This window comes from Epinephelus fuscoguttatus, linkage group LG11 (genome assembly GCF_011397635.1).
Source record: "Epinephelus fuscoguttatus linkage group LG11, E.fuscoguttatus.final_Chr_v1".
In the NCBI taxonomy this organism is placed as follows: Eukaryota; Metazoa; Chordata; class Actinopteri; order Perciformes; family Serranidae; genus Epinephelus; species Epinephelus fuscoguttatus.
Window position 1 is genome coordinate 307,681 of NC_064762.1, and position 18,373 is coordinate 326,053.

Sequence of the window (18,373 nt, forward strand, 5' to 3'; positions counted from 1 at the left end):
CTCCAGTACTGGGAAACACTGAGAGTATACAGAAAAACACTCAGAACTAAAAAAGAACAGCATGTGAGGCATCAGTTACAAATAATTGAAGAGTCCATTGACTCCAATGACTTCTGGAAGAAATGACACTCTTTCAGCAAACCAAAAAAGAAGAATTGGCTATTCAAAATGGTGACATCTGGAAAAATCACTTTGAAAGTCTGTATACTGCTGTTCCCCTGAATTCGGCCCAAAACAATCTCCTCAACAAATTACAAATTTTAGAATCAGTCATTAAAGACAACCAGAACCCCCTAGACTACCAAATTACTGAAGCAGAGCTGCTGGCTAAAATCCAGGCACTGCAGCCAAAGAAAGCCAGCGGTCCTGATGGCATTTTAAATGAAATGCTAAAATTTGATGACCATAAATTTAACATTGCCATATTAAAATTATTTAACCTTATTCTGGGTGTCGGACATTTCCTGACCTCTGGAGTGAAGGAATCCTCACACCAATCTTTAAAAGTGGAAACAAATTCGACCCAAACAATTACCGAGGCATCTGTGTCAGCAGCAACCTGGGAAGTTGTTCTGCAGCATCCTAAACAGCCGACTGCAAGACTTCCTCAGAGAACATGATGTCCTGAGCAAGAGCCAGATAGGATTCACACCCAAACATAGAACAACAGACCATATCTACGCCCTTCACACCCTCATTAATAAAGACGTCCAGCAAAACAAGAGGAAGATCTTCTCTTGTTTTGTAGACTTCAAAAAAGCATTCGACTCAATTTGGCATGATGGACTGTTCTTAAAATTAATTGAGAAGGGTGTAGGGGGGAAGGTCTATGACATCATCAAAACCATGTACAGTCATATGAAATGTGCTGTTAAAACTAACAACATGGAAACAGATTTCTTCCCCCAGAGTAGAGGAGTAAAACAGGGCTGCAGTCTCAGTCCCACCCTCTTCAACATCTATATCGATGAATTGGCCAAATCACTAGAACTATCTGACATCCCTGGTCTCACTCTGTCTGACACACAGGTTAAATGCCTACTGTTTGCAGATGATCTCATATTGCTGGCTCCATCACATGAAGCACTACAACAGCAACTGGATCATCTGCAAACCTTCTGTCAGACCTGGGCCCTGACAGTTAATCTGGACAAAACCAAAATTATGATATTCCAGAAACGACCCAGGGTCAGGAGACCAAACCAGGTTTTTCCTGGGCTCTCATGAGGTGGAGCACACACACGACTACACATACTTAGGACTACACATCATGTCCACGGAAACTTTAACCTGGCTGTTGATGATCTCAGAGAGGGGAAGAAGGGCTTTCTATGCTATAAAGAAATCTTCAAACATTAATATACCCATTAGAATCTGGCTCAAAATATTCAAATCTATAATTGAACCAATTATTCTGTATGGCAGTGAGGTGTGGGGTCCTCTTGCAAATCAAGATTTTGAAAAATGGGACAAACACCCCATCGAAATCCTGCATACAGAGATTTGCAAGAGCATCCTGAGAGTGCACAGGAACACCCCCAACAACGGGTGCCGAGCTGAGCTAGGCCAATTCCACCTTTAATTAGAATTCAAAAAAGAGCCATCAAATTTTATAAACACCTTAAAACAAGTGACCCCAACTCCTACCACTACAAAGCTCTGCAATGCCAAGAGGAGAACATGGAGAAGAGCCCCCTCAGCCAGCTGGTCCTGAGGCTCAGCTCCTCTAACAACACAAGACCTCAGCACAGCCCTCACACAATCTGGACCCACCAAATTATAGAGAAACAAAAAGAACATTACATTAACTATTGGACATCGACCACAAAAACGCAAAGCAAACTTCAGTGTTATTTGGCTCTAAATAGACAGTACACGGTGGCAGAATATCTGAGCACCGTGACTGATGAGAAACTGAGGAAGACTTTGACCATGTACAGACTCAGTGACCACAGCTTGGCCATAGAGACGGGCAGACACAGGCAGACCTGGCTGCCCAGAGAGGACAGGTTGTGTGAGCTCTGTCCACACAGACAAGTGGAGACAGAGACACACTTCCTGTTGCACTGCAGCAAGTATGAACACATCAGAGCCGACTTCCTCTCAAAAATAAAACATAAAGTCACTGACTTTGATTCTCTGCCTGATCAAACTAAAATGCAACACATCCTTGGAGAGAACAGAGTCAGCAGCTTAGCAGCAGCAACATATGTCAGGTTATGCCACAGCCTGAGGGACAACCATCACAACACCTGACACACCTGTCTATATTTACAGTCCTTGTAACTCACAATCTACATTTTTCTTTATTCATTTTTTTCCCTATATTATATATTGGTGTATTGTATTGTAGATTGGTGTATTTTGTATTATATATCATATATTTAATCTTTTTTATATAGTTTTCTGATTTACTTTTATTATTGTACTTTATTTGTAAATTTTAATGTCTTTGGCAATATTGTTAATCTACAGTCATGCCAATAAAGATTATTGAATTGAATTGAGAGAGACAGAGAGAGAGAGAGAGAGAGAGAGAGAGAGAGAGAGTTCACAGTGAAGCTTTTAGATCATAAAGAGTCGACAGTTTAATCTCACTAAAACACTGCAGCTGTGTCACAGTAGATTTATTAAACTGAAGCTTTTAGCAGACTGATGATCAGAGCCTTCTGCTGTGGGAACAACAGCAACAGCAACAGCAACAACAACAGCAACAGCAACAACAACAACAACAACAGAACAAGAATCAAACAAATAACCTTCATCAAGCCGCAACTGATACATTTACAGACAATAATTTGATTAATTTTAATTTTGATTTTGGTTTGGTTTGGTTTAATTGATTTTTTAAAATCTAATTTAATGTTAAAGGGACAGGTGCAGTCTGAACAGTGGACAACATGTCCTCATACAGCAGCTCATGTGATTTCTTCTGAACTGACCGTTTGGATTAGTTTGAGGAAAGAATCCTGTCTGATGGTTTCATTTTACATACGAACATAACTTCAAACTAGTCACTGGTGACTTTCTGTCAGGACATAACACAGAGGTGTTCTGGGTCACAGTCCTGTGACTGTTTGACCTGTCTGTCCTCTCTGACCTCAGAGACACGTCCTCTCAGTGAGACCAGGCTGAGCTGTCACACTGTGAACGTCTCAGGACCGTCCTCTACCCAGGACATGGTCAAACTGTCCCTCGCTACAGATACGACACAGCCACCGTCTGTTTCCTCATCAGAGCAGAAACTCCTCTGTCCTCTGGTCCCTGAACGCAGCACCTGGAGCTGGTCAATGTATCTGATGAAGATGATGATGATGATGATGATCCTGAATGATTGTGGACTGTTTGTTTATGGTCTCACTGAGTCCTCTTCCTCTGTATTTGTCTCTCCTCCCTCAGCTTCCTATTTCCTGCCGAATCAAATCAAGCCACAGAAACATCATCATCATCTTCATCTTCATCATCATGGTGTGTAAATGGACTAAAGCAGCAGGATGAGGTTTGTCTCCAACCCAGCTCTGATGTCTGTCCTTGTCAAACAGTTAAACGTGTCAGTTTTTCTTTATTAAAGTGAAATTAAAAACATTTCTACTCAAACGTCTCTGATCAGGGTTTGTCAGCACAGGAAGTGATGTCACACTCAGTCTGATTATGGAATCATTTATCAAACCAGTAATGAAATATAAAAACAAAGATCAATACAAGAAAATGTTTCTGTTCAACAGCAAAGACGACGACGATGATGAAGATGAAGAAGCTGCTGCAGGGAGACAACGGACGACTCAGTTTGACCTTCAGAGACTGAAGGCTGAAACAGATGGACTCAGCAGGACCTGGTGAGACAGTGTGTGTGTGTGTGTGTGTGTGTGTGTGTCAGCTCTCTGGTATGTTTATGGTCCTAAGCTCCACCCACCTGCTGTCTCTCACACACACACACACACACACACACACACACACACACACACACACACACACACACACACACACGCACACACACACACACACACGCACACACACACACACACACACACACATCATAGAGTTCAGGTGTGTTCACACTGTGATCTGTCTTTGTTCAGGCTCTCCTGCTCTTTGAGTGTGTAACCCTGAACAGATGTTTTATTTATGTTTGAACTGTTTGTTTGTTTGTTGTTAAATGTAAATGTACTTTATTGCATTTTACTCTGTAAGGCGACCTTGAGTGTCATGAAAGGCGCCCAGAAATAAAATGAATTATTATTATTATTATTGTCATATTGATGATTTAGTTGTGTCTGACTTTCTGCTCGCTCTGATTTTATGGGGTGTTGTCAGCTCATGTGGGCGGGGCGTGTCTGCTGCATGACACGATAATAGAAATTCATTCATTCATCACATAAATCAGGTCTGAGTGTGAAGCTGAGACTCGTGTTGATTTAATGAGCTCAGTTTCCTTCCTGTGTGATGATGTCAGTTATTTCAGACCTGATCTTTGAAACATGACATCACTGTATCAACGACCTGTAGTGACCTCTGACCACAGCATCATCAAACACTAAGAGGACGTCTGACTCTCTCAGCTTTGTTTCCACTGATGAGTCTGATAGAAAAACAGTTTCTGATTCCAAATCTCAGCAGAGATTTTTCTCTGGTGTTTCTCTCTGTGCGTTGATGTGGTGATTTGAACATATTTATTAATTCTTCACTGGTGAGAAATCTTAAATTTAAAAGCAAATCTGTAACAACCCAAAAAATGCTGCAACAACTCATCAGCAGATGTTATGTTATGTTATCCAGCTGCTGCTAAAAAATGTCTCGTCCTCATGCACGTGTGTGTGCGTGTGTGTGTGTGTGTGTGTGTGTGAGGTTATTTTGGTTCAATCATAAATTAATATTCTCAATCACTTTACAAACAAAAACATTCATCAGATTTTCATTTTGGCTCAAACACTGAAAACTATTAAAAGATTAATATTATATGAAGTTTCATCTCTTCGTCCTCTCACCTGTCTGCTTTTATTCTCTTCTTTTCTTCTGACTGTTTTTCACCATCGTACTATAAGACAACTCTGAGACAATAACAGGCGTCACAAACAAACAGTATCCATGGAAACTGTCACCGCTGTAAAATCTCTTTCTACACAGCGAATTACTTAATGTTTGTCCTTAACTAAGGAAACATTTTCAGGGATTCTGTGCAACTGTCCCTCAGCTGAGGAGAAATTAAGTGTCATACTTAAGGAGAAAACTTAAGGTGTCTCAGGTTCTCTGATTTCAGATGATGCCGACCTTCAGTCGACCTGCGTCTCCACATGACAGAGACAAAGACGTGTCCATGAACGTCTCACAGGGCTCACATTACATTTTCTATATTTAAGGTTTATTTGAGTTTATTTTCAGAGTTTATGTGACGCTGTGTTTGATGCAGAACCTTCAGATAAATGTGACTGAGGCGCTCCAGATGTTTCTGACAACACATGCTAGATTCTGTGGTTTCGTCTGTGACGTCATTAAAAACACTGAATTATCTTTTATAACTTTATTTTCTTTCTGTTAATTATAAAGAGACATAAATAAGTTGTGACGTCAGGTTTCAGCTTCTGACAAACTGCATCAAACATCAACATTCATTCACTCCAAACAGCTGACGTCACTTCCTCTCATCTTTCAGCTGATTTTTTTTTTTTTTTTTCATGCAGCAACAAGTGAAACTAAAGTTTCTGTTAATCAGGAGTTAAAGAGTTAAAGAAAAAGGCACAGCTGTTGTTTGGACTCCTTCAGCTCTCAGTCCCGGATCTGTCCCGGGCCTCTTCAGTCCCGAACCATGCCGGATCTGTCCCGGGCCCCCTCAGTGGTCCCGGTCCAGACAGAGGACGAAGGGCACCAGGGCTCCTCTGGTGTCCGGGGGGGAGGGCAGCAGCTCCGGCAGGAAGCCCTCCTGCTCCTCGCGCTCCTCCCGGACCTCGAACTGCACCGCCTGGTTCCGGTTGACGCAGTAGATCCGGTCCCCGAGCACCGCACAGCGGAAAGGCAGCGGGTTGTGTAGCGGGAAGAAGGCGCCGCCGTGCCATGCCTTCACCACCGTGTTGTACTTGTACACGCTCACGCCCGCGCGCTCCCGGTCCACGTCGAAGCGGTACACGAGGCTGCGGTGCGCCACCATGTCGGTGGAGCGGCGCCGGCTCTCGTTGAACGGACACTCCTCCCACTCGTCCCGGCGGGAGTCGTACCGCAGCAGCCGGTAGAAGAGCGAGCCACCGGACACGAACAGCTCCCCGCCGCACGACGTCGCCTCGTGCGCAACGGCGAAGGAGCCTTTGGGCAGCGGCGCCACCGGACTCCACCTGTCCGCGCGCGGGTCGTAGCGCTCCACCGTGAACAGACACTCCCCTCCGATGGCGTACAGGTGTCCGTCCATGGAGACCAGCCGCAGCTGGCAGCGGGGCTGGCTCAGAGGCCGGACCTGGCTCCACAGGCCGGTCCGCGGGTTGAAGCAGAACACCCGGTCCGACGCTTTGGAGCGGCCGTCCCCTTGCGCCCTCATGCCCCCCGCCACGAACAGGTAGTTATACATGGTGCACATCCCGGAGCCTTTGGCCGGGATCTCCTCCGGCAGGCTGGTCAGCACCTCCCACTGCTGCCGCTCCGGGTGGAGGAGAAACACCCGCCGGTGTCCGGTGTCCTCCGGGGCGGCCAGCAGCGGGCTCTGCGGCCGGCTGTTCTCCCGGCTCCCCCCGCGGTCAGTCACCTCGCTGCTCTCCGCCACCGCCAGCACCTTGGTCCCCTCCATCCTGCGGGCCAAGATGAGCTCCCTCTCCCCCGCGGTGAGCCGGCCGTACACCCCGGGGCTCCGCAGCACCTGCAGGAAGTGGTCGCTCATGTAACGGTAGATCCGGTCCCGCTCGCCTTCCGCGCCCGCGCGCTTGGCTTTTGTCAGCAGCTCGTAGCAGTTGTCTGCGCTGATGTCATGCGACATGTCTGCGGCTGCTGAGCCGAGATGCGAGCTCACATCCCCGGAGGATGTGTCGGACTGCCTCCCCTCTTCGGCCTCCATTTGATCCGGATCGATCCGGGTCCCGTCACAGATCCAGACGACTTCCTCTGCTACAATCAACGCCCCTTTACTCCTCCTCTCCTCCTTTATTCTGTCTGTTGTTTCAAGTTTTCCTCCTCCTCCTCCTCCTCCTACTCCTCTTCCTCTTCACACACGCAGCTCCTGTTTCACAAACCTCCCTCCGGATCCTCCATCCTCCTCCAGCGGGGCGCGGCGGCCGCTGAAGCCGGGATTCTCCCCCTGTCCATCCGCGGAGGCTCGCTGCGTCCTCCCGCTGCAGAGTCCGGAGGTGTCTGAGGACACAAAGGCGTTCAGTGACCGCGTGGACTCTCTCCTCCTCCTCCTCCTCTTCCTCCTCCTCCTCCTCCTCCTCCTCCTCCTCCTCCTCCTCCTCCTCCTCTCACACTGGACTCTGTGTTCTCCGTGTTGACGCCCCTGTAGTGACTCTGCAGGAACAATGAGCCTGTGTAGAACCACACTGAAGGTTCTGCTGCAGAACACACACACACACACACACACACACACACACACACACACACACACAGTATCAGCTCATTTTAATGACTTTAAATATTCTGAGACATCATCACTGATTATTGATCATATCCTGTAGACAGATTTGTTATTAATCCTGAGGGACATTAATCAATCGATCGATCAGTTTAGTTTCAATGATCTGAATCTGGAGTTCAGTAAAAACCTGCAGTGAAGTCACAGTACCTCAGACTCTACTGAGTAACTGAGTAACTGAGTACATGTATTTTATTTTAGTTACCTCAGTCACTGGTTTCCAACCTGTGGCTCCCAACCCCCACTGTGAGTCACAGGAGGAGGACAGGAGGACGATGACAGGAGGAGGACCAAAGGACAGGGCGAGGACAGGAGGAGGACAGGGCGAGGAGGACCAGAGGACAGTAGGAGGACCAGAGGAGAGGAGGAGGACAGGACAAGGGCAGCAGGAAGACAGGAGGAGGACCAGAGGACAGTAGGGTTAGGGTTAGGGACGACTAGTGAGGGACGACCAGTGAGGGACGACCAGTGAGGGACGACTAGTAAGGAACGACGACCAGTAAGGGACGACTTGTAAGGGACAACTAGTGAGACAGGCTGAGACAGATGGACTGAGACAGACAGGCTGAGACAGACGGACTGAGACAGACAGGCTGAGACAGACAGGCTGAGACAGACGGACTGAGACAGATGGACTGAGACAGACAGGCTGAGACAGACAGACTGAGACAGACGGACTGAGACAGACGGGCTGAGACAGACAGGCTGAGACAGATGGACTGAGACAGACGGACTGAGACAGACAGGCTGAGACAGACGGACTAAGACAGACAGGCTGAGACAGACGGACTGAGACAGATGGACTGAGACAGACAGGCTGAGACAGACGGACTGAGACAGATGGACTGAGACAGATGGACTGAGACAGACGGACTGAGACAGACAGGCTGAGACAGACGGACTAAGACAGACAGGCTGAGACAGATGGACTGAGACAGATGGACTGAGACAGACAGACTTGTGTCTCTGTCTCCATATGAACACATTATTAATGTCCACAGTGGACAGGAGGACAGATTACAGATGGACAAACCTCCGACACTTTAATTGAATGATTTAATCTGTGACGATTCAAACTGACAAATCAAACCTGTTATTGATCAACAATATCAAACCTGTTATTGATCAACAATATCAAACCTGTTACTGATCAACAAAGTGATATATCAAACCTGTTATTGATCAACAATATCAAACCTGTTATTGACCAACAAACTGACAAATCAAACCTGTTATTGATCAACAATATCAAACCTGTTTTTGATCAACAAAGTGATATATCAAACCTGTTATTGATCAACAATATCAAACCTGTTATTGATCAACAATATCAAACCTGTTACTGATCAACAAAGTGATATATCAAACCTGTTATTGATCAACAATATCAAACCTGTTATTGACCAACAAACTGATGAATCAAACCTGTTTTTGATCAACAAACAGATAAATCAAACCTGTTTTTGATCAACAAAGTGATGAATCAAACCTGTTTTTGATCAACAATATCAAACCTGTTTTTGATCAACAAAGTGATATATCAAACCTGTTATTGATCAACAATATCAAACCTGTTTTTGATCAACAAACTGATGAATCAAACCTGTTTTTGATCAACAAAGTGATATATCAAACCTGTTATTGATCAACAATATCAAACCTGTTTTTGATCAACAAAGTGATATATCAAACCTGTTACTGATCAACAATATCAAACCCGTTATTGATCAACAAACTGACAAATCAAACCTGTTATTGATCAACAATATCAAACCTGTTTTTGATCAACAAAGTGATATATCAAACCTGTTATTGATCAACAATATCAAACCTGTTTTTGATCAACAAAGTGATATATCAAACCTGTTACTGATCAACAATATCAAACCCGTTATTGATCAACAAACTGATGAATCAAACCTGTTATTGATCAACAAACTGATGAATCAAACGTGTTATTGATCAGCAAACTGATGAATCAAACGTGTTATTGATCAGCAAACTGATAAATCAAACCTGTTATTGATCAACAATATCAAACTTGTTATTGATCAACAAAGTGATATATCAAACCCGTTATTGATCAACAATATCAAACCTGTTATTGATCAACAATATCAAACTTGTTATTGATCAACAAAGTGATATATCAAACCTGTTATTGATCAACAAAGTGATATATCAAACCTGTTATTGATCAACAATATCAAACCTGTTATTGATCAACAAACTGATAAATCAAACCTGTTACTGATCAACAATATCAAACCCGTTATTGATCAACAAACTGATGAATCAAACCTGTTATTGATCAACAAACTGATGAATCAAACGTGTTATTGATCAGCAAACTGATGAATCAAACGTGTTATTGATCAGCAAACTGATAAATCAAACCTGTTATTAATCAACAATATCAAACTTGTTATTGATCAACAAAGTGATATATCAAACCCGTTATTGATCAACAATATCAAACCTGTTATTGATCAACAAAGTGATATATCAAACCCGTTATTGATCAGCAAACTGATGAATCAAACCTGTTATTGATCAGCAAACTGATGAATCAAACGTGTTATTGATCAGCAAACTGATGACTCAAACCTGTTATTGATCAACAATATCAAACCTGTTATTGATCAACAAAGTGATATATCAAACCTGTTATTGATCAGCAAACTGATGAATCAAACCTGTTATTGATCAACAATATCAAACCTGTTATTGATCAACAAAGTGATATATCAAACCTGTTATTGATCAACATTATCAAACCTGTTATTGATCGACAAACTGATATATCAAACCTGTTATTGATCAACAATATCAAACCCGTTATTGATCAACAAACTGATAAATCAAACCTGTTATTGATCAACAATATCAAACCCGTTATTGATCAACAAACTGATAAATCAAACTTGTTATTGATCAATAAACTGAAAAATCAAACCTGTTATTGATCAACAAACTGATAAATCAAACCTGTTATTGATCAACAAACTGATAAATCAAACCTGTTATTAATCAACAATATCAAACCCGTTATTGATCAACAAACTGATAAATCAAACTTGTTATTGATCAACAATATCAAACCCATTATTGATCAACAAACTGATAAATCAAACCCATTGTTGATCAACAAACTGATAAACCTGTTATTGATCAACAATATCAAACCTGTTATTGATCAACAAACTGATAAATCAAACTTGTTATTGATCAACAATATCAAACCCGTTATTGATCAACAAACTGATAAATCAAACCCATTGTTGATCAACAAACTGATAAATCAAACCTGTTATTGATCAACAAACTGATAAATCAAACCCATTGTTGATCAACAAACTGATAAATCAAACCTGTTATTGATCAACAATATCAAACCTGTTATTGATCAACAAACTGATAAATCAAACCTGTTATTGATCAACAATATCAAACCTGTTATTGATCAACAAACTGATAAATCAAACTTGTTATTGATCAACAAACTGATAAATCAAACCTGTTATTGATCAACAATATCAAAGCTGTTGTTGATCAACAAACTGATAAATCAAACCCGTTATTGATCAACAAACTGTTAAATCAAACCCGTTATTGATCAACAAACTGATATATCAAACCCGTTATTGATCAACAAACTGATCAGTCAAACCCGTTGTTGATCAACAAACTGATAAATCAAACCCGTTATTGATCAACAAACTGATAAGTCAAACCTGTTATTGATCAACAATATCAAACTCGTTATTGATCAACAAACTGATATATCAAACCCGTTATTGATCAACAAACTGATATATCAAACCCGTTATTGATCAACAAACTGATCAATCAAACCCGTTGTTGATCAACAAACTGATAAATCAAACCCGTTATTGATCAACAAACTGATAAGTCAAACCCGTTATTGATCAACAAACTGATAAGTCAAACCTGTTATTGATCAACAATATCAAACTTGTTATTGATCAACAAACTGATATATCAAACCCGTTATTGATCAACAAACTGATAAATCAAACCTGTTATTGATCAACAAACTGATAAATCAAACCTGTTGTTGATCAACAATATCAAACCCGTTATTGATCAACAAACTGATAAATCAAACCTGTTATTGATCAACAAACTGATAAATCAAACTGTTATTGATCACCTATATCAAACCTGTTATTGATCAACAAACTGATAAATCAAACTGTTATTGATCACCTATATCAAACCTGTTATTGATCAACAAACTGATAAATCAAACCTGTTGTTGATCAACAATATCAAACCCGTTATTGATCAACAAACTGATAAATCAAACCTGTTATTGATCAACAAACTGATAAATCAAACTGTTATTGATCACCTATATCAAACCTGTTATTGATCAACAAACTGATAAATCAAACTGTTATTGATCACCTATATCAAACCTGTTATTGATCAACAAACTGATAAATCAAACCTGTTATTGATCAACAAACTGATAAATCAAACCTGTTGTTGATCAACAAACTGATAAATCAAACCTGTTATTGATCAACAAACTGATAAATCAAGCTTGTTATTGATCAACAATATCAAACATGTTATTGACCAACAAACTGATAAATCAAACCTGTTATTGATCAACAAACTGATAAATCAAACCTGTTATTGATCAACAAACTGATAAATCAAGCCTGTTATTGATCAACAATATCAAACCTGTTATTGACCAACAAACTGATAAATCAAACCTGTTATTGATCAACAAACTGATAAATCAAACCTGTTATTGATCAACAATATCAAACCCGTTATTGATCAACAAACTGATAAGTCAAACCTGTTATTGATCAACAATATCAAACTTGTTATTGATCAACAAACTGATATATCAAACCCGTTATTGATCAACAAACTGATAAATCAAACCTGTTATTGATCAATAAACTGATAAATCAAACCTGTTGTTGATCAACAATATCAAACCCGTTATTGATCAACAAACTGATAAATCAAACCTGTTATTGATCAACAAACTGATAAATCAAACTGTTATTGATCACCTATATCAAACCTGTTATTGATCAACAAACTGATAAATCAAACTGTTATTGATCACCTATATCAAACCTGTTATTGATCAACAAACTGATAAATCAAACCTGTTGTTGATCAACAATATCAAACCCGTTATTGATCAACAAACTGATAAATCAAACCTGTTATTGATCAACAAACTGATAAATCAAACTGTTATTGATCACCTATATCAAACCTGTTATTGATCAACAAACTGATAAATCAAACTGTTATTGATCACCTATATCAAACCTGTTATTGATCAACAAACTGATAAATCAAACCTGTTATTGATCAACAAACTGATAAATCAAACCTGTTGTTGATCAACAAACTGATAAATCAAACCTGTTATTGATCAACAAACTGATAAATCAAGAATGTTATTGATCAACAATATCAAACATGTTATTGACCAACAAACTGATAAATCAAACCTGTTATTGATCAACAAACTGATAAATCAAACCTGTTATTGATCAACAAACTGATAAATCAAGCCTGTTATTGATCAACAATATCAAACCTGTTATTGACCAACAAACTGATAAATCAAACCTGTTATTGATCAACAAACTGATAAATCAAACCTGTTATTGATCAACAAACTGACAAATCAAACCTGTTATTGATCAACAATATCAAACCTGTTATTGATCAACAACCTGATAAATCAAAACTGTTGTTGATTAACAAACTGATAAATCAAACCTGTTATTGATCAACAATATCAAACCTGTTATTGATCAACAAACTGATAAATCAAGTCTGTAATTGATCAACAAACTGATATATCAAACCTGTTATTGATCAACAAACTGATAAATCAAACCTGTTATTGATCAACAATATCAAACCTGTTATTGATCAACAAACTGATAAATCAAACCTGTTATTGATCAACAAACTGATCAGAAGATTTAAAAATTCAAATAAAACATTTTTATATGTTAAAAAAGGAGAATTTAATATTTACAACAGACAAACTGCAGAAAACACTTAAGTGAAAATCTGATCACAAGAGGCAGCTGATGAGTTATTGATGAAATGTAAAGACATGAAATCATTTCAACACAAACAGACAATGTGATATCATCAGTAACATGACATCATCAGTAACATCAGCTGATCGAGTTTAACTTTTGAAACTGACAGACTGAGCTTCAGGAGCAGTTTGAGATCAGATGGCTCCACCTGCTGTCACAAAGTGTGAATCACACCTGTCTGGATTTATTTTAGTCCAAACCTTCAAATGTTTCTGTGTGTTGAACAAAATAAAATCACTGTTTGTGCAGTTTCAGTGTCTGAAGATCAACTGAACATTTACAATATGAATTAATATACATAATAAATAATGTTCTGCAGATCAAACCTCTGATTTTGATGTTTTAAAGAATCTTTAATCTGTCAGAATTTAAATGTTTCAATAAAAAATGTGAAACAGGAAATCAGAGTCAGAGAGCAGCAGGTGGCGCTGCAGAGCCCGACAGAGACGCCGCAGAGTATGACGAGCTCACAGACGTTTTTATTAATTATTTTATAATGATAAATAATAATGAAATAAATGTTGGGACTCATCGCGCCTTCTTTACCTCAGAACGAGCCGTTTGTATCCAGAGGGCGGGGCCTCATCAGCTAAGGTGGGGAGACGCTCTGTGATGCTGTAGGGTCTCTGAGGTCTGACACCTGCGCAGTCTACATAGAGCTGTGATGTCACAGCAGGTGGCGCTGCAGATAAAGGGATGATGATGTTGCTCAGGTGCCCTTTGGTCTGACCGATGGCGGTGGATACACAACAGGAAGATTCATACAGACGTATCAAATATGGACTCAGTCGTCTTCATGTTCTGTGACGAAGCAGCAGCCTTAGCAGACCACACGTCACTGCGTCTGCACAACATGATGTGAGCTGGACCGCCATGTTGCACTGCCATGTTTCTACATTCATGAGCACCTCCAATTCCACAGCTGTAAAATAAGTTCATTGCTTTTTCTCTTTGATTGCCATGGTGACTCGAGGTATCGGGGCTCCATTGATGATGGCTTTTTATTGTGGTTGTGCACATGCTTAACTCAAGGTGTACCTACTCAGAGTTGACTGAACTAATATGAATCAGCTGTTCTGGAACCGGATACTCAGAGTGTCCCAGCTCAGGGTAAGTCAAGTCAGAGTTCAGGATTACACTCAGAGTTTGTTGAACCTCCTACCTGGAATACCCCTCAGGTGTCAAACAGCTGGTGTGTGTGTGTGTGTGTGTGTGTGTGTGTGTGTGTGTGTGTGTGTGTGTGTGTGTGTGTGTGTGTGGACAGTAATGAAATCACGTCCCTGCCATGATTATCATCATCCTCATTCTAACAGTTGTGTGCATAAGGACTCACAGAGGGACGATACATTTTATATTTCAGTTTCAGTGTCTCAGCTCCAACAACGAGCAGCACCCAGAAGAGGCGGAGCTCTTCCTCACGTGTCTGAATCAACAGTTATTGATCACAAACATTGATCATTACTGTGAAAGTATTTAATGATTATTGATCAGATGTGGGCGGCACGGTGGTGTGGTGGTTAGCACTCTCGCCTCACAGCAAGAGGGTTGCCGGTTCGATCCCGGGCGTGGGAGCCCTTCTGTGTGGAGTTTGCATGTTCTCCCCGTGTCAGTGTGGGTTTCCTCCAGGTGCTCCAGCTTCCTCCCACAGTCCAAAGACATGCAGGTTAATTGGTGACTCTAAATTGTCCGTAGGTGTGAATGTGAGTGTGAATGGTTGTCTGTCTCTATGTGTCAGCCCTGTGATAGTCTGGTGACCTGTCCAGGGTGAACCCTGCCTCTCACCCAGTGTCAGCTGGGATAGGCTCCACCCCCCGCGACCCTCAAGAGGATGAAGCGGTTAGAAGATGAATGAATGAATGAATGAATGAAGCTGCTGGATGTTGGACACAGGTGTCCCTCTGTGCTCCAAGATGTTGGACACAGGTGTCCCTCTGTGCTCCAAGATGTTGGACACAGGTGTCCCCCTGTCCAGGGTGTATACACCCTATGCATGCCATGATAATGAGGATGAATATTTACATAGGCGTGCATTCATCAACTCTTTTATTCAAGATCATTCCTGCTCCATTACATATGTCACTGGGGATATGGACCCCGATCTCCTGGACAGCAAATCATTGTTTTCTAATCACATGGTTCAATGTTGTGAGGATAATAATTGTATATTGTCTAGCAAAGTGTTTCTGCCTACAGATAGTTATACATACATTAATCAATCAATCAATCAATCAATTTTATTTATAAAGCCCAATATCACAAATCACAATTTGCCTCACAGGGCTTTACAGCATACGACATCCCTCTGTCCTTATGACCCTCACAGCTGATCAGGAAAAACTCCCCAAAAAACCCTTTAACGGGGAAAAAACAGTAGAAACCTCAGGAAGAGCAACTGAGGAGGGATCCCTCTTCCAGGACGGACAGACGTGCAATAGATGTCGTACAGAACAGATCAGCATGATAAATTAACAGTAATCCATATGACACAATGAGACACAGAGAGAGAGAGAGAGAGAGAGAGAGAGAGAGAGAGAGAGAGAGAAGGGGCCCGGTGTATTATAGGGGGGTCCTCCGGCAGACTAGGCCTAAGTCAGCCTAACTAGGGGCTGGTACAGGACAAGCCTGAGCCAGCCCTAACTATAAGCTTTATCAAAGAGGAAAGTCTTAAGTCTAGTCTTAAATGTGGAGACGGTGTCTGCCTCCCGGACCGTAACAGGAAGATGATTCCACAGGAGAGGAGCCTGATAGCTGAAGGCTCTGGCTCCTGATCTACTTTTGGAGACTTTAGGGACCACGAGTAACCCTGCGTTCTCAGAGCGCAGTGTTCTGGTGGGATAATATGGCACTATGAGCTCTCTAAGATATGACGGAGCTTGACCATTTAGAGCTTTATAAGTTAACAGTAGGATTGGGCTTGGCACACCACGTCATGACTGGACCACTGTATCAGTACAGCTGATGCACACACCTCTCTGGGGGGTTTGGACATTTTGTATGGTACGTCAACAGCAGACCACATACCATTTGCAATGTCGCTAAATGTTGATATTTTACCTGTGGTAGGAAGAGATGGTAGTCTCAGTACTGAAAAAATAGACTGGATATCCCTCACAAAGGATGACCTCCTAACTTATTATGGCCGTACTAATGATCTGCTAAGTAACGTTCATATATGTAGAGATGCAGCCATGTGCAGAGATGTGCCCTTCTTCAGACTGAAGAAGGGCACCTGTGGCCCAAAACGTCACTCCATGATGATGGAATAAATGGACCTAAAAAGGGAGCTGAAATGTGCGGACTTTTCTTTGTTTGCTGATGTTTTGTGTCATTTCTTCTTTCGTTGCTTGCTGACTTCTTCCCATATTTTCCAGTTTTTAAAGGGTTAAACTGTTTTAAAGGGAAAATGAATTATGACGGTCAAAGCTATCATTTATTTATTTTAGTACTGAATCTTTAAATCATGTTTTCTTGTCAATGTTTGTATGACGCTTTTATGGACTTAGTGTTGTGATGTATTTTTTTATGAATCAGGTTTGGTGCTCTTCATCTCAGAGTCTTCATCAGTCTTCATTGTCCTTTATTAAAAACAATTTGATGGTGAGACTGAATGAAGGGTTATTAGAGCGCAGCAGCTGAGAGGGAAATTAAAATGTGAAATGATTTGGACTCCCGGGGCGAAGCTGGTGAGCAGGTTCATAACATCACACCTTCACATCAGGTTTCATTTCCTTAATGAAGCATGGCGGCTGTGATGACAAGGTGAGCTGAAGGTCAACTGCTCGCGCTCAAACTTTACTCCACACATACAGATGACTTCTGCAGGAACCAGTCATGTGACATGTTGTGTCACAGTGTGATGTCATATCAGAAATGTCAGTATGATGTAACAGTGAACTGCATAATAATGTAGATGACAGATGGAGCTCCACTCAGCGCTCAGTGAAAACTCCCTTTTTTACTTTATTGGATATTTTGTTTGGTCATGTGATGTGTGTTTATCATCTGAACTGTGGTTAATTAAATAACTGTAGTAAATGAACACATTAGATTTGTGTTATTTGTTTTCTTGTTTGTTGTTTACTTTGGTTTGTGAACACTGTTCTCTCTGACGTCCACTTCCTGGTTGAGAATAGCGCTCTGATGAACACGCTCACAGTTACAGTTATTTTTCATCAGATCCAGTGTTTCTGATTTACAAGCATCTACTGAAGGAGATCAGAATGGTTGTGTTTTCGTTCCCTCAGAATGAGATGTTGTTTTTTTTTTGAACTTTTTATTTAGAGTTTTTCAGTTAAACAGTGAACAACATCCGAGACAAGATCAGTGATGTATAGAAGGTACAGACATGCCAATAACAAGGAGGAGCAAATAGAATGCATCATGTCAGGGTCCATTTCCATTACTTAAAAAAAAAAAAAAAAAAAAAAAAAAAAAAACGAAACAAAAAACACACAGCCTCACCAGTCTCAATAAATTCATATTAATAAGTATTTTCCGACCATGCTCCACCTCCGATCAAAAAGGTCCATTTTCAACTGTAATGATGCAGTCATTCTTTCCATAAGATACACTTGTCTCAACCTCTGTTTCCATTCAGCCACGGTCGGTGATTTAACATTCTTCCAGTTTGCTGTTACATTTTTCTTGG

General features: G+C 41.1%; 1 protein-coding gene, 1 long non-coding RNA gene and 1 pseudogene across 2 annotated transcripts; 2 read left to right on the forward strand and 1 right to left on the reverse strand.

Annotated features, from left to right (window-relative positions):
- Positions 1–1,596: 1,596 nt before the first annotated feature.
- LOC125897470 (uncharacterized) lies at positions 1,597–4,242 on the forward strand. The gene is made up of 2 exons (XR_007450431.1): positions 1,597–3,499; positions 3,726–4,242. It is a non-coding gene; the product is annotated as an uncharacterized LOC125897470 (long non-coding RNA).
- A 1,261-nt stretch (positions 4,243–5,503) lies between these two features.
- Positions 5,504–7,384, reverse strand: LOC125897465 (kelch repeat and BTB domain-containing protein 11-like). Its single transcript, XM_049590812.1, has one exon. The coding sequence runs from the start codon at positions 7,031–7,033 to the stop codon at positions 5,828–5,830; it is 1,206 nt and encodes a 401-aa protein (XP_049446769.1). The 5' UTR covers positions 7,034–7,384; the 3' UTR covers positions 5,504–5,827.
- A 494-nt stretch (positions 7,385–7,878) lies between these two features.
- Positions 7,879–18,373, forward strand: part of LOC125897546 (uncharacterized) — a 49,849-nt pseudogene continuing 39,354 nt past the window's right edge.